General features: G+C 38.0%; 1 protein-coding gene across 2 annotated transcripts; it reads left to right on the plus strand.

Moving 5' to 3' along the window:
- Positions 1–8,369: 8,369 nt before the first annotated feature.
- Positions 8,370–19,938, plus strand: LGI1 (leucine rich glioma inactivated 1). Of its 2 annotated transcripts, none has more exons than XM_054382234.1 (8): positions 8,370–8,578; positions 8,974–9,045; positions 12,932–13,003; positions 13,106–13,177; positions 17,034–17,105; positions 18,363–18,532; positions 18,872–19,036; positions 19,121–19,938. In XM_054382234.1, exons 1-8 carry the CDS (start codon positions 8,388–8,390, stop codon positions 19,936–19,938), a joined length of 1,632 nt encoding a protein of 543 aa, XP_054238209.1. In that variant the 5' UTR covers positions 8,370–8,387. The 2 variants fall into 2 exon arrangements, with proteins under 2 accessions (XP_054238209.1, XP_054238211.1); XM_054382236.1 differs by having other exon boundaries at positions 8,388–8,578; positions 19,884–19,903.
- Positions 19,939–23,852: the final 3,914 nt, after the last annotated feature.

Consider the following 23,852-nt stretch of genomic DNA (forward strand, 5'->3'; position numbering starts at 1 on the left):
TTGATGGAGAATCTGTGCTGGGCTTGTGTAGTGGCAGTGTGCCCACCACAGAGTGGGGTGGAGTGTCAGGCAGACCTAGTATTTGCTTGAGGCAAAAGGGATCAACTCTTATTGAAAGAAGGTATTTTTTCAAAATTTCTTGAATTTTTAAGAACAATAAAACAGTAAAATACACTTGTGGAGCCATCACCAACAACCCCTTAAAATGTTTCAGCACTGATCCAAACCCCTGCTTTGTAAAGCATTTTGATTAGTGATGATGAAACAATATGTGTTTGATGAGGCACGTCCTTCTCATTGTGTAATTCATTGTATCAGTGGCACTCCAATAAGGCTTTACTCGAACTATTTCAGTGACTTCAGTCTACACTGAGATTTATTTCATTGTGAATTATTCAGGATGTAGAAACCTTCTGGTTTTGAGTAAAGATTCTCTCCTCAAAAGCCTATTATCTCCACCATGTAACAAATGAATTTCCTATGTGTATTTAAATAAATAATATGTAGTTACTTTCTTTTTCTGTCCACAAAATGACAAGAAAAATTAAATACAATTTTATAAAGATTAGAATAATTTTGCAGGGAGGCAATGTCATGAAAAAGTACAGAAGGGCAGTGTAAGATAGCACAGGTCAAGGAAAGGGTTTTATAACATGCTGTCTGTTTTTAATTAGCATCTTGGCAAACTGGAAGAGCTCAAACATTTTTCCATGAAGAAATGTATTATAGACTTTTCTATCTGCCAATTAAATGGCATTTAGCTACAGTGACAGTGGTATGTTGTTTGGGGTGTATAAAAAACATTTGCTCATGCTAGAAAATCTGGGACATTTTGTTTTGGACACAGGGTTCTTACTGGACTGGATTTTCTATCCCTCTGTATTTTTAGTTTAGGCATGAAGGATACCTCCTATGAACCATTACTAAATGAATAAATAGTGCAAGGAGCAGGCAGAGTGGAGATCATAACTATCACATGTCAGTTTGTATATACCTGTTGAGGGTCTGTCCTCCAAAGAATGCTAGCAAAATGCTAGGACATTTTATGAGGTTCATATTTTGTCCTCTTTGATCCAGACTGAGGTATTTTGTCACCAATTCTGTCCTGTGGTTCATTTAAATGTTTGTGAGACTTTGTAATAATGAAACTGCCCCTTAAATGTGTGGGTCCCTATATGTTTCCTCTAATGGTGAAGCCTATGCTCCCTGTTTGCTCATGTCCTCAGCTGCAGCTTCTGGCTCTAACAATTCTTGTTTTGTTTTGGAAGGATTTGACCTTGTCTAGGGCGTATTTTTTTATATTTCCCCCCCTTTATTTTATTTTACCACATCATGTATTTAATCCAGTCCAGAGAGAAGCATTAGAGATAGAAACACCAGTAGGGAGATGTGGATGAAGGCAGAACCAAGAACCCATGAAAGTGTTGGGAAGAAAGAAACCATCCTACTAAACGTTGCACAGAACCACATTCTCAATGTCACCACACGAGTTTCTCCAGAAGTTATGAGACTATTTCCAATTATAAATTAAATGCAGCTTCTCTCAGTAATATTGTGCTTTTAATGCCTGATCAGGCTGTATAGGTTAAAGAAAGGCAAAAAAGTAACTTGCATATTTGACCACGACTGTTCCTCCTTGAGAGGTTCCTATAGAGGGCAGTTTAATCTTACATTAGGATGCATGCTAGGTGACAAGTCTGATGTCAGTTCCAGTGAAGTGGATGGGCATGTCACCTGGCTAACAAGAGTCCCCATTTCCAGCCTTGCACACATGAGACACTGATCTTCCTACAATACAAATTAACTACAGATAAATTTTCTGGAAAATTTTCTTGAAAGATTGAGAAAGTGCATATTTCTGCAGCAAATGAAGACTTGGTGTTCTTTTATGTTATTTCCTTCCTTAATACTTCTTTGTGTGTTAAGTGTGGTCTGAGTTCCTGCTGTGAACCATGAAGTAGCATAGGTTCACACATCTTGAATTGCGTTTTCCTTTGCTCTTGAGCTTGTATGCATGCACTTTCCATGTCTTCCTCAACTCTAAATATCCATTGTCAGCATTTTCAAGGCAAAATACTGACGATAGGAACAAAGTAGGATTCATTTGTTTAGGTCTGAAGAAAAAAGGCTAGTATCCAGGAGAGCAGTTAACTTTATGCTACTGGATTACATGCTGAAAAGCACAGTGCTTTGTAACAGAGTTTATGAGCTTTTAAAACACTTGAGAAAGCAACTGGTCCCACTTTCCTGGAAAACAGAATACAGGAGCTAGGGAATCGCTGAGGAGTCCTAGCCTTGGGTTTTCTACAGGCTCAATCTCATTTAGAGGAGCAGGAACAGACAACCCCAGAGGAAACTGGGGGTCAACACATAACCAGATTAATGGGATTTGTGGGCTCTTTCTCATAGTAAAGAGCCAGTACAGTTGTTGAGGTTATGTCTATATCTGACCTGAAGAACAGCTAATGGATTTTTCTGTTTGATTGTTCTATTCTTTCTCCTTACTTTCATAAGGTAAAGCTACTGAGCGGTGGCATTTATTTGCCTGCCTTGGAAGACAGTCAGATCAGCAGGAACGATCATTCTTCAAAACATGTAAACATTTAACATTAGCAGTATTGTAAATATCAGCTGTTCAAAGATGGTGGATTAGGTCCTTAAAGTGTTGAGATACTGGATTAAAAGTCATGTGCTATCAAAACATAATACATTTTGGATGCTTATTATCTAGCTTCTTAGCCTTTATCCCTCTTGTTTTCCCAGGAGGTTGGATGAGATTTCCTCCTTAGGTGCTTCCCAGCCTGAGAGAGCCTTTAAGCTCACAAGGGGTAGAAATTTTATAGCTTTAACTTGTTTTCTGAGGTAATTTCTAATGTTCTTTACTATTTAAAAGACCTGCAATTGAAAATAAAGCATCAAGAATCAATATGATGTTGCAAGTCCTTGGCTGTAACCAAATAAAAGCTAAACACAGATTAATTTTGCCTAGCTTCTCTTTGGCTCAAATACACCGTGCATCTGTTTTCCTTAAAGAATGACAGCTCAGATAACAGTACATCTCTCCTGACATACTTTGTTGTCATTCTTCAAATTCTGGCGTACCTAAGCCAGCAAGCAGTCCTAGAGCCACCTGCACATTCACCAGGATATGCTTACTGAAGTAGGTGTTCTGCATCACCATGCAATTATGTCCATAAGACATGATTCTCTTCCGAGGTGATCACTTCTAACTCCAAGGTGAACTGTGAACTGGCTACTTTATGCAAGGGAGAGGAGGCCACCCTCCAAGTTTTTCTTTCCTTTAAAGTTGGCAGCAATTAAGTAGCTATTTTCTCAGCTTTTTGACATGTGATCTGGCCTGGTTGTTCTCCTTTTAATGAAACTCTTGTGGTGTAATAAAGAGGGATATCCGTAATAGGGACCTGTATAGACAAGACAGGGCAAAGTCAGAAGAACTTTCCAAATAAAAAGTTCTGGCCAGCCCTTTGATCATTCCCAAGCTATGAGCTGGTATAAAAGCATCTCAAGTTTTATTATGCCTAACCTGCAGAAGGCCTCTTCCTGTCAATGGGTCTTGGTGCCAGATCCACCAGGAAGCATAGTCTTTTCAGAACTGTTTAGAATTCACAGGACTTTGTTTTGTTTATTGAAAGTACAGCCTTGGTCTCAGCTGCTTTGAATTTGCCATTTACTGCAGAATTTGTTAAAAGGGTGGCACTGAGGAAGAACTCAGACTCATGAGATGTTTGTTAAAGGCCTTGATCACAAAATCCTTCTGCTCCAACACAGTGGTAATATGGCAATGACAATGTTTTGTTCTTTAGAAGACTCACAATATCAGGGTGTGGTGGGTTGAAAATTCCCCCCCCACCCCCAAACATTAAGTGATTCGGAGTGATTCAGACTATTACATATCTATGTAGTGTAATATTATAGGCTTAACAGCAAGTACAGCAAAGTTCACTAAGTCTGGCATTCAGTGGATTTTGGATTAGGCCATATCAAGTGCAGGCAGCTCCAACCGAGCATAGAAAAGGCAATGCAATTTTCTAAAAGCAGGATGAAATAAAGGATAACCACAACAGTATATATATCTGCAAAGGGAATACATTTCCCTTTGTACTACATATGAGCATGAAAACACAGGAAGCTTATTGAAATTTTGTCATATGTTGGTAATGAAAATATATTGGTCTAATGTGAATATGCAAATAGTGGAGCAGAGTGAATCCCTAAAAAAGGTATTAAATATTTTTTAAAATAATATTTGGCTTTATGTTCTGATCATTTGTGTTTGCTTTACTCAAATATTTTAGCAAACAGATTGACTCATAGAAGTATTCACATTTTAGCCAGACATTTTAGAATACTTGCTAAAAATATATGTTTAGTAAATATTAACAATAATAAATGCATATGTCTGCTCTAGAAGCCAAGCTACAAAATTTGTGCTGAGTCTAACCAAAGGACACAAGTAGTGGAAGGTGGTGAACACCTCTAATGACAACTAGCAAAAGTATTTTTAGTTTTGACAGCCATATACCAGCTTGTTATTAGATGGTTGATTACTATAAAAAAATGCTGTTACCAAACAGTTTGGATACACTGGAAGAAATAACAGATTTGATTCTAACGCTATCAAATGACTATGTGAGAAATGATCAGTCTCTAAGGCTTACTTAGCTCAAGTCAAAATTAAAGAGGTGAAATATCACAGCATACAAATAAAGTGCAGGGAATTCTAAAACCTGCTTTGCGCAGGGCAGTGAGGGTTGATTCTCCATCGCTACAACGAGGGCAGAAATCCTAAGGGGGCCCCGGTGGGGAAGGCAAAGGAAGAGCCAGGGCCACAGCGCCCTCCCTTCGCGCCTCTCGGTCCCTCGGGCCTCTCCTCACACCGGCTCTGGCCCGCACAGCACCGGCGGGGCCGGCAGCAGGCAAGGCAAGGCAAGGCACTGGCAGCGCGGCGGTGGCGGTTGCCGGGATACCGGGTAGCGGGTGAGGGCCCCAAAGCCCCGGGTCGGGCGGCGACACAGCCCTCAGCGCGGGGGGTGGGTGTCGCAGAGGGCCACGTCGGGACTTGCTAGCCTGCTGGGCACCGAAACCGAACCAAGAGTGACAGCCAGAAGCCCAGAGTATCCCTGCCCACGCTGGAACATGTCTGCCGGCGAGCACCGCCGTTGCACGGCAAGGGGAAGAGTTTTCATCTAAAACGTTGTCAAACGATTGGAAGCAGACCGAGTAACGCAAAGCCAGAACTTCTTCATCCTTCTGAAGGAACCGTGTTGGTAGAATAATAAATAAACTTTGAATCGCGTTGTGCCTAATCAGTCCCTGAAACCCCAGTGAAAATAAACTAGCAAGGACCTGGAGGGAGGCACTGGGCTGTGGGCACAGCAGGCCGTTGCCTGCTCTGTTAGCCAGGAAACAAACAATGATGGCATAGGTGAGCCAAATGTTGCAATGGCTGGAGAGCAGCTGCACTGCTGAAAACCCGTGAACCAATTTGTTTTAAAATTACTACATGTCATGAAATGAGATGCTGAGCTTGGCACAAAAGGACTCTGGAAAATGAATTATGCCTCTCTTTTGATAGAGCTGTTCTAAATATTCATAATATTCACAATTTTGGAAAAACCAGTTGTTTTGACATGTAGTTTGGAATAGAAAACAAACTTCTAGGTGATTGTCTGGATGAATAAAACTGAAGTAAGGTTACTTGCTCTGCTGCAGTAAACAATGCTAGACTGCAAAGTTTTCAGGGGGTTCACAATGTGGCTGGAGTATTAACTAAAAAGAAATGCCTAAGTAATTGATGGTGGATTTCAGTGAACGAGCCAAAGGAAATGAAACACAGGGTTTCACCATCAATGGCAAAATATTGCCATGGCAATGGGTAGCTCTGCCAGGAATAAACAAACAAACAACAACAGAGCTCTTCTCTTGCAGAAAAGTTACAGAATTTTCTGTTCTCACCTCACCAAAATCTATGCCTTTGGACATCTTAGAGGGGAGAAGATGATGTACCCTACTTATACAAGTTCCACAAATCCAACTCTGTTCTCAGTCAGACAATTAGATCATTTCCATACTGAGAAGTAACCTTTATATCCAAGGAAAGGCATCAGTTTTTGCTTTATAATGATTTCAGTGCTTTGGTTATTGTAATTCTGTACCATTTCCTTCAGAAGTTGGAAGGACTCAGTAATAACACAGCTTGTGTCACTCCTAGTTGAAGTTAAGACACCACTGACAGGGAAGATTTTCTTAAGAGCAAAAACGTGGTCTCTCACTTAAATTAATAAAGAGCTTTAAAAAAACACACCGTGGAGAGCGAGTAAGTTGAAAAAGCACAAGCTGCCCTCTTCTGTAGGTACGGGTGCCTGGTGGGGAGCATGCCAATGTACAGGCACCAAAGTCCTCTTCCAGCAGGGCCTTCAGAGGTGATCATCTGCCTCTGAAAGCTTTTTGGATGTTTCTGGCAATCCCCAGTCCCTCAGAGGATGCAGTCCCACCACCTGCTGTGAGCTCTGTGGGTCTCCTCTCAACCTAGGGAGACAAACCTCAGCTACTGCCCAGGTAAGCAGCAATGTTGGGTCCTGCCTAGTATGCATACAATGAGTTTCTTGCAGTTTTGCAGGCTGCTGTTCCCCTTTGATATCCTTTACTAATAGCATATGAAATTCCTGCTGGGTGCCTACATAGGTATGCACTTAAAGCCTTGCTGGCATTGTTCCTGAGGAAGACAGACATGGCCTGGTGCTGCTCTTGAGTTTTTGTGGTCTGTAGAATAGAAGCAATGGGCCAGAGCTGGGTGGCCATGTGAAATCAAAGGAGGAGTAACCAGAAGCCAAGAGAGATTTCCTCATCAAGAGATCAGGGGTCTCCTGATGATGAGACAGCACCTACATGAAGGAGTCAAGAGTTTGCATGACTTGTATTAAATTTTGTATTAAACTTCTGTACCATTGGGTCAACTCTAGTAGGCTTTGTGATCTATGTAACATAAGCAGTTAACATGCTGCCAGACTGACAGGGAAGTGTCCAGAACTATTCAAGTTTGCCAAAGTCTTCTAAGAGCAATCCTATATTAGAAAAAATAAAATCATCCCATATGGCTTTGCAGCTATTTGGCATTTGTCAGTTTTGTCTTACCATTCCTTATAAAATAACACTTAGGTGCTGCTCTAGTTCTCTATAAAATATTTAATGTAGTTTACTGTAAAGTCTTCAGGCTGTGGACTGTATCTTGCAGAGTACTCATACTGCATCTAGCACTCATTTCAATTGCAGCCTCCAGGCAGCATTGTAAAGATTCGTTATTATCATCAAAATCTGTCCTTATCCTGTCACTTTTCAAAGAAGGTCCATTCGTAACTACATGTTTAACATAGCTAGTGTTTAAATAACAATTTTCTTTTTCCCATCTAAAATGGGAAATGCAAATGACTTCATGCAAATATGTTTTTTAACTTGAACTTTCGATTGAAGTTGGCCATTTTGAATGCTGCTTGATCCACCTTATTTAGCCAGCATAGAAGACATGTAACAAGAATTATTCTTTTTCTAAGAAAGAAAATAAAATTTAAAAAAAAAGCAAGCACACTTCATGTCTATTTTGCATGAGAAAATATTTTGTTTAGGAATGACAGTTGTAGGCATTCTGTCATACATTGTAATATTTTCCATGTGTGGCAGCTTGTTTTTCAGTCATACAAATATGTGCAATAAGGGCTAAGGATAAAAATTAATCTAACAGCTTTTGCAGCAATGCTTTTGATGATTTCACTCTCTTTCATTTTCCTGTGGATACTGCCGTTAGTTCTGCTGCTTGCAGTATGTGAAGCATAATTCTCAAAGGTTCACGAGGTTGTAGGGATCCAGTAAAAGATGACTGATGTCTCCCCCCACACACATACACTCCACCCCACACCCACTCACCCACCCACCAGCAAAACATAATGCTGTACTATTTTTGGTAACAGGGAAAGGGCCTCCCTGTGAAAACAGAAAGCTGTGTATTTCTCAGTTACATCAGTTTGCAATCTAATGCTGTGTTGTGCTCAGTGTTTTTGTGGTGATGCAAGTCTTTTTTCTTTTTTTTTTTCTTTTTTTTTTTCCCCTTCAGCCGGTTGGATTTTCCTCATCTTACAGCACCTCGCAGGTCTCCTCTCTGAGCAGTACGTTGCCTGAGTGAGTGGAAACATACAGATCAGCTGCAGGTTTCTGTCTACAAAACCAGAGTGAAAGAGAAAGAAAAGGGTTGAGAAAGAAGAAACAAATACTGACCTGGACTTACAGAAAGACATCCAATGGCTGAATAAAGGACCCCTGTTCATGTTTTGGGATATTCTTTCAACTGGCTGGAACGAGAGCAGATCAAAAGAATGGGAAATGCCAGCAGACCCTTTAGAAGAATTGCTTATTTCTTATGCCTTTTATCTGTGCTTTTGCTGACTGAAGGGAAGAAACCAGTGAAGCCAAAATGTCCTGCCTGGTGTACTTGTACCAAAGATAATGCTTTATGTGAAAATGCCAGATCTATTCCTCGCAGCGTTCCGCCTGATGTTATCTCACTGTAAGGGCTGTAAGCATTTGATTATTTAATTTATGATTTTAAATTAACGAGGATGTGTGCTGTTTTCAGTGCACAGGGAAGGATGTTTGCTGCATGGGGTATCTCCAGCATTCAGAATTATCAGCTAATATGTTAAAATTATACTGCATCCTTGAATCCTGTTTTTTGCATCTCTTTCATTTGTCTGTCTGTCTGTTTACATGCACACATCCCATTTTATACCTTCTTCTGTACTACATGAAACCTGTAACATTCTTTTTTTTGTTTTTTGTTTTTTTTTTTTTTACTTATATAAGTAAATGTCTCTGTCATGAGCAGATCATTATTGTAAGTATGGATATATAAGACTACATTAATTTAAGGTTGTGTTGTTTTTTTTTTTTTCTTCTTTCCAGATCCTTTGTGAGATCTGCTTTTACTAAAATCCCAGAAGGGAGTTTTTTGCTCACACCATCTCTGCAGCTTCTGTGAGAAATATTTATATGATACAGTTTTTGTTATGAAATGTATATGTATCCATAAATATTTTAGAAAGGATTTCAGTATTAATTTTATAAGAAACAGCAAGAGAAGATTAATTAGATGGCAAAATACAAGACTTTTTAGGAATCAGTGCATGTTTAATTTTTTCAAAGTATCTACTTGGTATTTTGCAAGGCTATGTGTTGTCAGTGCTACTTTGAATGATTGCATGCTGAAGCTTTCACTGACAGAATGTATGCTGTCTTCATTATACTTTAATTAACATTACAGTAGGGACTAGATCATTGCAACAACTATTCATGTTTTTTTCCTGCAATATTGGGGCCTGATTCCAATATAAAGCTGTCATTTGCAACTCCAATCGACTGTGAGCTCAGAACCCCTCAGCTCAGGCCCTTCAATGCAGTGGGACAGGTCCTGAAGTCCTTTTCCATGTAAAATTGCCATTGACTTCTGTGTAAGTTTAGTCACTTCAGTGGGAGTTTTGCCTACATAGTGCCTGAATTTGACCCTATTTGTTATTTCTTATTATTTGGAAAAAAAAATCACAAAAGTAATGAAGTTTTTCTTTCAATTAAAAAAAAATGCAAGCAATTATTTTAGAATTAAGTACTGCAATGAGGTATATGCAGGAAGAGAATATTTTGTGATATTTAAATATTAGATGCATTTCTGCATAGGATTTTTACAGGCTCAGACGCTTTCCTAGAAATGTGGGCTTACGATTATATAATAGCGAGCTGAACGGAGGTAGAGGGGGTGTAACCTGAACTGTTTATAGTGGATATGCTGCCAGCCTGACACACACCCAGATTTGTCTCAGAAATCCAGCAAAACAGACTCTCTGATGTGATCGGAATCAAAATTGGATGTCTGTCCCAGTCTGATTTCCTGTGCACTCTAGATGTGGTCAGAGGTGTAATGTTGATCTACTGGAGCCCTACAACTGCTAGATTAAACTGCTGGTGCCCTGATAGCTGAAGCCCTGACCCTAGCTGTACTCTACTACCTCAAGTGGAGCTGATAAGGAGGTGCAGACATACTGAACAATTTTGGATACAGGGTAAATAGGTAAATGCAGTTACTATGGAAACCTAAATGCTTTTCCATGGTGCTTTATTTGTGAGAAGCTTTTCCAAGGTGGTCACGGATCAGAAAAGGGACACATTGCACATAATTCCTGCAACGAGCCTTTTAAAGGAAAGGGGGGAAAAATAAATAGCTCCTGGTGGAGGTTGTATCTGAAGACTATGAGTAGGACATCATCTTTCTTGGCTACGATATGCTGCCTACACTTGGCAATCTCCCTGCCAGGAGAGGCATAATTGGATGGGGTGGAGTAGGACAGACATAGTCTTTTTATTTTGAGTTACTACAGTGCCCAGCACAGTGGGATCTGTGTCTGTAAGCCATGTTTTTTGGTATTTTAGTAATGGTAATAATTTGCATGATCTACTGTATACTTCATTAAAACACACATTCTCAGGTGCTACTAATCAATGTTCCAACAAGAGCTTTGACCCCAGACAAACAGGTTTTGCTCCATTATAGGCCTCAATGAGAGAGATCTGTTAAAATGGTGCAAACAATCCACAGCTTACTTACTTCTGCTATCTGGCATTTCTAAAAATGCTGCTGAACACTTTTCTAGAGATATTTCTAACATGGTAGCTGAGCTGCTTGCCATCTTTGGAAAGTCAGGCTGCTGACTGAAGGCAAATTACTCTTTAAACACAAGACCGTAGGAACAGAATTATATCTGTGAGGCCAAAGCTCCACTTTATACACAGGACAGAAGAATTTCCACCATTGGCAGGTGACGGTAAAGGAAATAAGAATATGGAGAATTCAGGTTAATTAAAAATTACAGTAACTTTTAGCTTTCCATGGTTATAGCTGTATTGGTAGGTTTAATTTAGCCAAGAGAAAGATTTAGCAGCCTATATGTATTTTCTGTGTAATAGTCTCTGGCATTGGTATCTCTACTATGCCAGCCCCATACTTCTGTGTGTGGAGTATATCTGCTGCTATTATTATTTTATACTGGTTTTATTGTAGGAATGGCAGTGATCTCTGGAAAAATTCATGGCCCTGTGGTGAACACTCTAAGTCCCAGGGCAGAAGAGCTTTTCTTCTTGAATGCTATGGATAGCATGCTCGGTGCTCTTCATGTGACAACAAAAATATGAAGGACCTGCACAGTTATGTTGAAGTGCCAGGAGGAGCGTTCCCTAAATGTAGAGAAAATCTCCCTGCCATCATCTCCAGCACTTGGAACTCTGTATCAACAATGTGCTGAGGGTGCCTTTATGAACTGGTAACATGAAAACACATAGAGAGAAGGGAGGCAATCGTTGCACCAGGATCCATACCTGCTAGCAGCGTACAGTTCCAGCTAGGCAATATAGACCCTAGCTACAGAGCACTGTCCTGAGTCACAATTCAAGCAAGTCTGGTGTTTGAGGTCAAAGAGTGTGAGAAAAGCACTTTGTGTCTCAAATATGTGTAATGCAGCCACAGGGGAGGCGTACAAGATGAGAGGCAAATGAGCTAACCAAGTGCAGGACCTGTGCTATAAGCCTGGCAATCTCTAAAGTAGCTACACTGTTTCAAGACATACCACCCTGTTCTTTAAATTAAAAGAAGGGTACAATGCAGAAAAGGAAAAATTATCCCGTGAAATCACTTCAGAAAAGTAAAATTAGTTGCAGGCAGCAGATTTACTTAATTTGTCAGAGATTTTATAAAAATTATCCATTTTCTGCATGAGAAGTATTTATTGTTTCTAATAAAAAGGAAGAATTTCCTGCTTATATTTTTCATACGTACAAAGGATCATATTTAAAGTGGAAAAGCACAGTCTGCAATAGCCAAGTGAGAAATAAATCAACTACAATTTATCATTAATGCAAATTTAAAATTAAGAGATTAACTCATTAAGTGTATTCATACTTGAAAATCTTGCATTCTTGAGTGCCTAAAGATGTCATGGTGTAAATCTATTTATCCATCAGGTCCAGCTGAATAAAATATAGATGTGCATCTAGTATTCCACTGGGGTGAAGTAAAGTTCATCATACTTGACAATGCCTCACCATATTAAGGGTGTGGCAGTCTAGAGTTGAATTTAAAAGCACAAATGCAAGTGCAGTTGATAAGCATTAATGAAGCTGGAAAAATCAATGCTAGTGCACTTCTAATGTTTACAAAATACATAAAATTAAATGCTGGCATTTTTACTGCTACATGGATGAAAAATACATGCACACACACTGAGCTATTTCCAGCAGATATAACATGGTCTTAAAAATAGTTCTGATTTGGACACTGACTAAATTAAGAGGTTTTCTATTTTTTCCTCAGTAACTTTTCAGTACCCTCAGGTCTAGTATGCTCAGAAGTTTAACTTGTAAGTTAAGGGATTTTCCTGCCTGTCAGTGGTAGAAATTCAACCTGATATCTGGCTAACCAGCTGTGTACTTTCCTTATGTTGTCATCAAAAGTAAGTGTTCTTCAAGACAATTTAGACTGCTGTAGTACTTGAACATTTCATTGTTCATCAAAGTATGTCTTTAGTGGTCCTTGTACTATCCCATTGTTTGCTGGCATAATAAACCCACATTTACATCCCACAGAAGTCAATGGAATTTTATCAGACGGCCCCAGTAGGCAAAGCAGCAAGTTGTTGGGTCCTTCCCTTTGCACCAGACTATGGTGCAATATATCAGGCTTACAATCCTGAACTTCTTGCACAGGCAAAACTATGAACCCAGGTAGTAGAAATTTGGCCTACTGAATTTGGGCAAGCTGAACTGCTTTCTAAAGATGCTAATAACCTAATGGACTTTTGGTTTGCATCTCTTTATGCAGGTTGTTTACATCCAACACTTTTGATGTTATTAGTGATGATGCTTTTATGGGCCTTCCTCATCTAGAATATTTGTGAGTGAACAAAAGTATATTTCCTGGCATTATTGAATAGGATGGGTGGGCTTCCAAGTTCCAGGCATTGTTTTGACCAGAATGATTTACAATCCATTACAGGTTCATAGAGAACAACAGCATTAAGTCAATTTCAAGAAATACTTTCAGAGGACTGAAATCTTTAATCCACCTGTAAGTAAAGTAAAGTGGTTGAATATATTACTGAGCATATTTAATATAGTAACTGAACCACTGTGTTGTAGAATATCAGATTTTGATATATTATTGTTCACATTTGTTTAAGTATTAATAGTAATTTTATTAGAATGTTAATCTTTGTGTTTTCAGTAAAGACTTCCAAACTCTGGTATGTCTAGAAGGCCAGGACCCAAACTGCTTCCAAGCAGTTCATGTTTGGCAGTAGCTCCCTAATTTTCTCTGCTCAGAGCACTGGGGATTTCCAGCTGAACGTGTAGGAGCAGGGAGAAAGCAGGATGGGTGAGGAATCTCGATGCTGTTGAAGTGAGACTCAGTTTGGGACTTGAAGAGGGGGAAGGTGGGAGCTGTTGGTCAGCACAGAGGTGCCATGGCGGTGAAAGGCTGAGAGGTGGACATGTGCCTCTTCCCAGGCACCCCGGTCTGGCATAAATCTGAGGGAATATAACAGCCACCCTTGGGTAGGCTGTAGGGTGTACCAAGCCTTAGACTCCAGCCCTACACTGCCTGTCCTCTCCTGCATGTGAGCAAGAGCATCCCACAGTGAGGGTCTGTCACACATTGACACTAACGTTCCTTGTGTTGCTGCTCAGCCCTTTGGCTATCCTGGAAACATGACCAACTCTTGACCTCTGGCATGCTGCAGCCCCACTGCTGCATTAGTTGAGTAAGGAAACAAGTCAAAAGCACTCTGGATGCTAATGTTGCTGTTAGGAGCAACACTTCCCATGCACACGCCATGCTGTGCTCAGGAGGCAAAACGCACACTGGCAACAAATAGCTGTAACATTGCACTGCAAACGCAAGAGTAGCATCCCCATGCTCTGAGGTAGCAAGACAGATTTTAGACAAGATTTTGTTTCTTATTTACATCAAGCAATAACGTCATTTTTGCGGGTGATAAATATATTGAAAATACAGCATGTAGGGTAAAAAATAAAACACAAAAACACTGCAAGAAAGGGAGTCTAAAATATCTGGGGAGTACCTGAAATTGCTTTATATCCATCTCTGAGTGTTTGCACTCAGAAACATATATCTTGGGGCATGTGCCATAGGCAGGGGAGTGGATTCTAACCTTTTGGCCTTAACACAATGACCTTCGAGAGGGTTTTGAAACAAGGTCATTTAACTTTTTCTTTCATACATTTTGCCACAGAAGAGAAAGCAAAAGTTCCATTTTAATTACCTAATGCATAAATATAATAGTTAAACTGCAATTCACCGTATCTTTAACCACGTAGAAAGTGTACCATAAAACACTTCGCTCTTCCGTTTTTGGTCAGAACAGAGATAAGAGTCATAGCTGGCTGAAACCAAGCCTATTGTGACTACTTGTGTAGATAAAGTTACTTATAGAATGGCCTTAGGTCTGGGGAAGAGAGAAGAGAAGAAAAAAAGATACACAGACTGTGCTCATCCCATTAAAATCCACATTAGAAGTGTAGCATTCTTCAAAAAGGGAAATAATTTGATAAAGCTGGTAACTGGGACCCTATCTTCAAGATATTTATGCACATGAATAGCTTTATATTTGCAAACGAGTCCAGTACATTATTTATCATATTCAGTTACTTATTTAGTAGCTGTTGCTGCCAATGAGCAAACTGCATTTCTAACACAGAGGAAGGCACAGTTTCTTCTCCACAGAGCATACAGTCCAAGAGTAACATCTTGTCCTGCCTGTTCCGATGGTTTCTGGGGATGCTTCAGCATTTTTGTAAGAGAAAACATACGCAGAAGACATTTGAGGAGACACTCTGGTTACATGCACGTTTTTGGGACATAGATTTCTGCATCATGTTGCTATTGTGCACGGAGCACTGTTTGTAAAGACAATGAGAAATCTGCAGAGAATAACTGCAAAGGCAGGTCCATTAACCACAGAATGTGACTAGTTTAATCTACTTGCAGAACCACTTCTCACTCTTTGGGGAATACTGCACATACACGTTAAGAATAATAATTTGGCACCCTGAGGCATTTCTCATTTAAGAAACAGGAAAATACTTGTGTACATAAAATATATTTAAAAGAATCATAGTAAATAAGTATATAAATGAGCTCCATGAAATTAGAGAGGAAGATGAAGTTTATTCTATTTCTTCTGTTCACTTCCTTTTCACAACGTAATTTTTGTAATGTAGTAAGCTATTCAAACATTTGTATTTTTATAATGCAATTAACTTTAATAATTGTGTGTTCTTACTGTAAAACAGATCCATCTAGCATTTATTGTTATGTAACGATTTGTTTCTGCTTGGAGTAGACTAAAGAACAGAAAACTTAAAGAAAAATAGCATTTCTAAATTAATTAAATGTCAAAACCAATGTAATGCCAAAATCTTAGGATTAGGCAATAACTTCTGTGTTACTTTTGATTGCATTTGTTTCAGAACCTTGACCATAAGTTCAATTGCATGCTTGATTCGACCTTTACTCTCTTGTTATTAACCAAATACCACATACAGCAGCATCTAGACAAGCCAGTGTTGTCTAACATATGTGTGCTTTTAACAGTGGAATATAAAGTGCATAATTTTCATCCCCAAATTAGCAAATGCATAAACCTTGTATGAGTTTTTGTGTCAGTTGTATTTCCACATTTCAAGTGCATTATGCCTTTCAGTTTGCTATATTATAATATATAAAGAATATATAGGGCATTAAACCTTCCTCAGCTTTCATATCTACTTAGCTTTCTCCATGTGAGTTACCTGACTTCTAAATAACTGCTACTGAGCATAAAATTAATCATAAGTGAAGCATGTGATACATACACCAGTGTTACAATCAGATGTACTTTGAAAGTGGTGAGTCAGAATGGACTAATGGCATCATTCCATGTTTACTACTCCTGATAAGACAAACACTTAATTTTAAATGAGACAGCAGACCTAGTGTGTCTGGGCCTGTTCTTGAGTTTGAGTACATGCCTAAGTGGCTTTGCTTGGATAGAGAAACTGTGGTTAATAAATAACATTTATGTTTACAAGCAAAACCAGAAGAGGTTCTCAGTCTTACTAGCTACAGATTCTAACTGGGATCTTAAACTATAATTATTTCTTTCCATTTTCATTTCTTCTCGTAAGCGATAAATAATTTTGTTAATCAAAAGAGGCATAAGTTACACCCTTACAACATTATTCTTTTCCTGTCATGCCCTCAGTGACATCTTGGAGAACCCAGACCTTTGGTTCACTCACATAGATGTGGCTGACTGAAATGTAATTTATTGCTTATTCCAAGCTTGTTCAAATTTCCTCATCATTTTTACTAGCTAGAATATTCACTGAATTTAAACAAGATTTCTTAACATTAAAAACTGGTCTCCTACACACATGTACATTCCAGGAAAGAAATTCATGCTGACCACCAAATTTCAAAAAACTGAGCTAAACCTGAATCCAATGGAATGAAACATAGTATTAGATTTTTATTCTAGGTGAGATACAGCAAAGTGGGGAAACTGAGGTAATATGAACATCATGTAGTGAAAAGCATCAGTAGATCAAATTATGACTAATTGTTTTAAAATAATGGTGCTGGCAAAACACCAGAGGTGATTGCATTTTTTACCCTGCTAAGTGAAGCACTGTAAACATGGCAAGGCTGCTGAAGAGTCAGAAAGCAGAAGGAATCATGGCATTTTAGTAGAAGAAAAAAAATCACAAAGTAAAAGCTGTTCTTAAAAGCAATCTTCCAGAACTAAATGGTGCAGAAAACCAAGGGTCTTTACCTTAAGAAAAAAAACCCTACATAGTAGTTTACATCTTGCAAAAATGTGTAATTTAATGAGCAAGCACTGATACTGAAGTGTCTTCTTTTACAGGAGTCTCGCAAATAATAACCTCCAATCGCTTCCAAAAGACATATTCAAAGGCTTGGATTCTTTGACAAATGTGTAAGAAAGCAATTAATTATATATAAATTATGGTAAAACTAGAAACAGATTATTTCAGAGGACATTCTGAGTAATCAAATCAATAACCAGTAATGGAGTCTTATTACGGGGTAGAGACTACTCAGTATGGGTAGGCTTGGTTTTTAACTACTGTTGTTGATAATTTGCTTTAGTTTTGAATATTCCACCAGTTACGAAGAGAAGCAATGTTCTTAGTAGTTATATGAGAGATCTGCACGTTCAGTAAGACTCAGTAAATAAGAAGGAAGTATCCTTAGGGATGCATGAGAAAGCATGGTGTGAGGAGAGGGTGGAAGATATTTAATGGAATAACATTTCTGTGTGCAAGCAATTTCTGGGAAGGCTGTCATTTACCACAAAAGCTTGTGTCATAGTAAGTACCATGTCCTACACTAAATCTAACTGCAACCAAACCAAAACAAGACCTTGTTTAAATATGTAACTTAAACACCAGTAAAAATACAAAATACAGATAAACAAATTAATCTTATGGTTGCTTTGCTGAAATATGTTTACAACACACCAAATTCTCATTCACCTGATTTGAGATAATAAGTGCAGCAGATCCTTTGCCTCCTTTCTGTATTAACAAGGTAGGCTGAATTCATACTGTGGGGCTGCAGTAGTAAGATGTGGAGATGGTCAGTGTATCTGGTAGCATTACTTGGCACAACTGATGATGGCCAGGTGGTTGCACAGTCTGGTCCTGGCATTTGCCTGTTCCTGTACATACAATCTGTAATCTTACTGAAGACAGTTGTAACAGACTTAAACAGAACTTGCTTGTGTCTCCCAAAGCACTAAATGAGTACATCTAAAGGAGACAGCAGATACTGACTGGCTGATCATCAGGTTACATAAATTCCAGTTTTGTATTCTAGAATGCTCTTACTGAGCAAGGGTAATCCAAAAGAACCAACCTCCTGAAATACAGGGCCAATAGTTTGGTAGGCATTGGTGAACCTGTAAACTTGAGGAAATCAACAAAGATTTCCTACCGGCCATCAAGTTATGTTATTTTTGGTTACCTCAGTATAATTAAACTGGGGAAGAGGGGGTGGAGGGGTGGTGTTTGGTGGTATGTAGATTTCACTATCGGTGAGGACAAATTAAGTCAGGAAGGAATCAACTGATATTAAGCAAGAGGGCACAACAAGATCGCAGTTTGTTGTTGTTCTGTAAGGAGGAATACATCATCTGACTACTAATTTTCAATGCATTATTTATTTGTTGTAGAGATCTTCGAGGCAATGCATTTAATTGTGACTGCAAACTGAAGTGGTTAGTGGAATGGCTGGGCAGCACCAATGCAACAGTTGAAGACATTTACTGTGAAAGCCCACCAGAATATAAGAAGCGCAAAATCAATAGCCTCTCTCCAAAAGAATTTGATTGCATTATTACAGGTAATGTGCTTCAAATTATTTAATCTTGTTAAATTAAAGTCAAAGCTATTGTTAAAATTTATTTTATTCTAAGATCTGTTTTTGCGGGAAGTCTATACTGGACGGAAATTCCACTCAAATCAATATGAATTGTGTGCAGGTGTAAGTCCAACATGCCAATCACCTTTAATTGAGAAAGACTGAAAAACAAGTGGTAGTTGTCCCTTATCCACAGGAAAATTGGACTAGTCATGAAATACTCTAATTTGTAATATATTGTTATCTATTAAACAGATGTTTTTTTCAGTACAGTGTGGAAAGTAACTCTGTAGTTATCACACATTGTGTGCACTTTTGCAGAATTTGAAGTTTATCAGTCCCTGCCATACCAGTCTCTGTCAGTGGATACTTTCTCATACATGAATGATGAATATGTGGTTATTGCTCAGCCTTTTACTGGAAAGTGCATCTTTCTGGAATGGGACCATGTAGAAGTGATGTTCAGGAATTATGACAACATTACAGGTATGAACAATGCTCAAGACACAACATTAAAACAGGTGATCCAAAAAGTGGTTCTAACTCTTGTCTTTTACTTTCTTCTTATAGGTACTTCAACTGTTGTGTGTAAACCTATAGTTATTAAGAGTCAGCTGTTTGTCATTGTCGCACAGCTGTTTGGAGGCTCCCACATATATAAAAGAGATCGTTTTGCTAATAAGTTTATAAAAATTCAGGATATTGAAATCCTTAAAATCCGAAAACCCAATGACATTGAAACTTTCAAGATTGCTGAAGACTGGTATTTTGTTGTGGCAGACAGTTCAAAGGCTGGTTTCACCACGGTTTACAAATGGAATGGGAATGGATTTTATTCCCATCAGTCTCTGCATGCCTGGTACAGAGATACTGATGTGGAGTATCTTGAAATATCTGGCAAACCACATTTAATTCTGTCAAGTAGCTCCCAAAGACCTGTAATATATCAATGGAACAAAGGAACAAATGAATTTGTTAAGCGTTTTGATATCCAAGATATGGAAGATGCATATGCAGTGAAACATTTCAAAGTGAAAGAGGATGTATACATTTGCTTAACAAGATTTATTGGGGACTCTAAAGTAATGAAGTGGGGTGGTTCAGCATTTCTGGATTTACAAAGGATGCCATCCCGAGGGTCAATGGTATTCCAGCCGCTTCAGATAAGTAATTATCAATATGCCATTCTTGGAAGTGATTATTCTTTCACTCAAGTCTATTATTGGGATGCTGAAAAGGCAAAATTTGTGAAGTTTCAAGAATTAAACGTACAGGCACCAAGATCTTTCATACATGTCTCCATCGATAAACGAGATTTTCTCTTTGCCTCAAGTTTTAAGGGAACTACACTGATTTATAAACATGTCATAGTTGACTTAAGCGCATGACACTCATAATTCTGAGATTACATCAGACTTTCTACCATAAGTGGATAAAATGAACTAAATGCATGATGACTCTCTTATCTTACTTCCAAATGAATGCCTTTAAAAGTTGAGATTGCTAGAACAAAGTATTACTAGTATCTTCATCTTTAATTGTCAAGTCTAGTGGTGTTGGAAGTTGCATTTTTTAACAAAAAAAGAAATTAAATAACTGTTCTCTGCATCCACAGTATGTAAATATTTGTGCAACTGCATCTGTTGCTATAAAGAATATTAAGATGTACTTTTCCATTTATTTATTCACCTGTTTGAAACAACTGCCAAATAAAATGTTTACATTTTGTGTCTTTCACATTCTAAATATTATTTGCAGGTGATACTTTTTATTTGTGTGTAGAGTACACACATATACAATAAACCAAAACTCAGTGCAGTATTGTACTGCATGGAAAATGCACAGAATCGGAGGTCAGGTGGGTCATACATATAAGTTCTTCATAAAAATACAGCATTGGTCTCCAGTCCTGTAAATTATCACCTAGATGTAACCTTGCATTTATGTGAAGCTTTGCTGATTTAAAAAGGACCCCACCCAGAAAAAAGTCTTCAGTTATATAGATCTGGTTGTAGGAGGGAGAGTTCAGTTATATAGAACCAGTTGTAGAATGAGGCTTTTTACTGTGCATAACAGGAAGAATCTGATTTTCTAAAAATTTGCAAATAAATCAACAGAATACAATACAAGCATCTGTCTTTCTACACCTCATGCTGAAGCAGCACAAAAGAAATCTCTGGTGCAATGCTGGGTCTGTTACTGTGGTGAAAGCTGGAAGCACAGTTTATTTTTCAGCTCACATCAGTTTTGTATCTGAATTGTGACACATTACTTGCATGAATTCTGTGTGACCCTGGCAACTCCTTTCACTGCAATTGCAATTATTTAATCTTCATGATTCTGAATGAAGCTAGTGAATGTGAAGTGTGCTTTTTCCACTACACTACAATGAAGTTTAGTAATAGGTACTTCTGAAATTTGGGAAACTTTGAATGTGGCAAGACAAATTCAACCGGCATAGCATATGCATCTCCAGGAAAGCTATCTATATCTGTTAAATTATGCCAAGTCTGAATTTGGCATAAAAATCTATTATAAACTTGAATTTAAATTAGTTTTCTGTTTACATAGATCTAGTGCATCACTTATGAGAAACCTACACTGTTGCTGAAGATCATTCGGTGCAGGTCAGGAAGAGAGCCTAAGTTGCTTTTAGACACCTTTGCACTGCTCCAGTGTTTTCTTTAAAATATAAACATTTCTAACCTCCATTGGTTGGCAATTAAGATTTATCGTACTATGCATAGCAGCTAATCACACAAGATGATTTTGCAAGCTCACTTCTCACTGTAGTCACAGAGACCCCCATAATGGCAGAGCATTATGGTACTGCTGGAACCACACGCAGCAGAAAAATTATCATTAAGAAAAGACATACAATGCATATTTTAAGAAGCCAGTCCTAAACGGTCCTAAACTTTATAATAAAGAATACTTTCTCTCTCTTTTTTTTTTAATATATTAAAAGTTCTATGAAAATAAAATTGAAAGAAAGGAAAAAATTCCCATGTGAACAACACTACTCTAATGAGTTCATTTTTCTGATACCTTTTTTTATCCTTAGCTGCCTATGCTCTGGTCAGTATTTGGCTTAATAACTGCCTATTGTGTAAGTACTCACGGTGTGACTAGAAAGATTTAAAAATAAATTTCACAGCTGAAAGCTCCACTTTTTTTCTTAATAAATACATTCCCAAAAATCATCTTGATAAATCATCACTTCCTTAACAGGTTGCCTTTATAAATTTTTAGCTTTTATATGAGCATGATTTCAAAGCCCAGATGACCCGAAACAATCTCTTTTATTATTTCTCAGTGTTGGCTGCACATTTGTGATTGCCTACTCAATTTGTCCATCTCTTCCTCAATCCACCTCTCATGGCAAAGGAATGAAATGGGAAAGTCATGAACCAGTCTCCAATCAACCAGCAAATTATGACGTGTTTTCTACTTCATCTTGTCTTTCATTTTGGTCTTTTACTTAAGGTCCTATTGAATTATGTGCACTGATTTTGATCTGATTTTTCCTATTATACTTGCCTACATGCACTCTCTATCAAATTACATAGATACTCTTCTCATTATGGACATATTATGGATATGTGGCTGAGCTTAAGTGGAGTTGGATAACCTTGCTAATCTACTACCAACATTTATTTACAAGCATTATATCCCAATCTACTGCCTCTCAATTGTACCTTGAGAAGGTTATGTTTCATGGAATTATATTTCAGAGCGAGCCAGCTACATGAGTTAACATTCTGAAATAATATGATTGACTTATTGGAATTCACTGTTACTCCCAGGTTTAAAGGAAGAGTTTAAAAGCCTGCAAAGATTAGAGTCACTAGAATTTTACACTCACAATACTAGCCACAGTACAGTGAAGAATGGTAAGGAATTCATCTGCTGGGTTAATTTGCTGAAGTGTGCAACTGTGTTACCAGTTTGGTTGTTCCTTCCAGAAATTTTACCTGTAGCCAAGCACTAATGATTTGGGAAGTTCTTAATGCCTATGTTATTTTTGGAAGGTCAGCTAATTACTACAAAATGCTGAATCTAAATCTGTTCTCTTGAAAATTCATTTCCCTCATCAGTTTATGTCAGGTGGAGATTCACAGGTACTACAGCTGGTTTCTTATTGTGCAAATGTAGCATTTTATTACACTAGATAAGGAAATATGGTATTTTTAGAACAGAACTCATAATCCCTAACACAGAAGAGTGCAAAGGCTCGTTAGGTGGCTCCCTATGCTGTTTCCTCCTCATTTCAGAGACCTAGCATTTTAACAGCACCTCTGAACATATGGCCATATTCTGTCCTGGTTCTCTGCTCAGTATTCCTGCTGGTATCAGTGGATGTCTCAGACAAAAGCTGAAGTAGAACCTTCTATCATATACATTGATAATTTTTTTTAAATTTTGTTTGTTTGTTTGTTTTTCTTATCCATTTATCTCAGCAAAGTCTACATTACCTGTGGCTGAATGGTTGTTCTCTGTGGTCGTGATGGATTTTCTAAACTCCCTAATTGTTTTATTTATGACTGACAGAGTATGTAAAGTACTAGAAGTATTATAGAAGACCTATAGAAGAACCTATGAAGGTTATTAATGGATACTGCTGATCCTTGGTGCTCCTTAGTCATGTTAATGTCTAAGACAGAAAAAATTGTTAAAGGAGTTGTAATATATTCCTACAACTACATCATTATATTTTTTAACAGAGCACAAGTATAAAAGAATATACACTCCTTGGAAAGGATGCAAAATACATTCACACTACCTGATATTACACTATGTGGAGCTTTTTTTCCCCCTTTGTCTGTTGCAATGTCTAGGGCTTTCACTGGTTTTGTTTCTATTTATTTTCTTTTTAAAAAAAAATCACAAAATGCAGTCTTGCTACTAAGAAGAAAATTCAGTAGGGAAGAATCTTGTTCTGTAAGGTAACAAAACAAATAGATATAGGGAGAATTGTATGCTTGGTTTGGAGTTGCATTTTAATTGCCACTTCTCTTGATTGTATTATTTTTTAACTTTGTTTGAAGGGCCATTCAAAGTACACTTGAGGATAGGAAACAATTATTAGCGTAGTTAGTAATATGTGTGATGCGATTTGATATGTTCCAGTGGAAAGCTAAATGTCTAACAGCTGTGTTTATGAGCTTTACAATATATTGTGCTAGTATTCAATGAATAATAAAGAATATTTAAATGATTAGAAGTAACAAACAGTCCTCAAACTGTTGATGAACACTGCTGATAATAGCACCAAGAGAAAGCAGAAAAGCCATTATGCCCC

The sequence above is a fragment of the Indicator indicator genome, chromosome 7 (genome assembly GCF_027791375.1).
Source record: "Indicator indicator isolate 239-I01 chromosome 7, UM_Iind_1.1, whole genome shotgun sequence".
NCBI classification, from domain to species: domain Eukaryota; kingdom Metazoa; phylum Chordata; class Aves; order Piciformes; family Indicatoridae; genus Indicator; species Indicator indicator.

What these genes read in the sequence shown, in the direction of transcription:
- LGI1 (XM_054382234.1), top strand. Translation starts at nt 8,388, where the DNA reads ATGGGAAATGCCAGCAGACCCTTTAGAAGAATTGCTTATTTCTTATGC. An exon ending in CTTCCTCATCTAGAATATTT is followed by an intron (nt 13,004 to 13,105) that starts GTGAGTGAACAA and finishes AATCCATTACAG; the next exon opens with GTTCATAGAGAACAACAGCA. An exon ending in ATTTGATTGCATTATTACAG is followed by an intron (nt 18,533 to 18,871) that starts GTAATGTGCTTC and finishes GCACTTTTGCAG; the next exon opens with AATTTGAAGTTTATCAGTCC.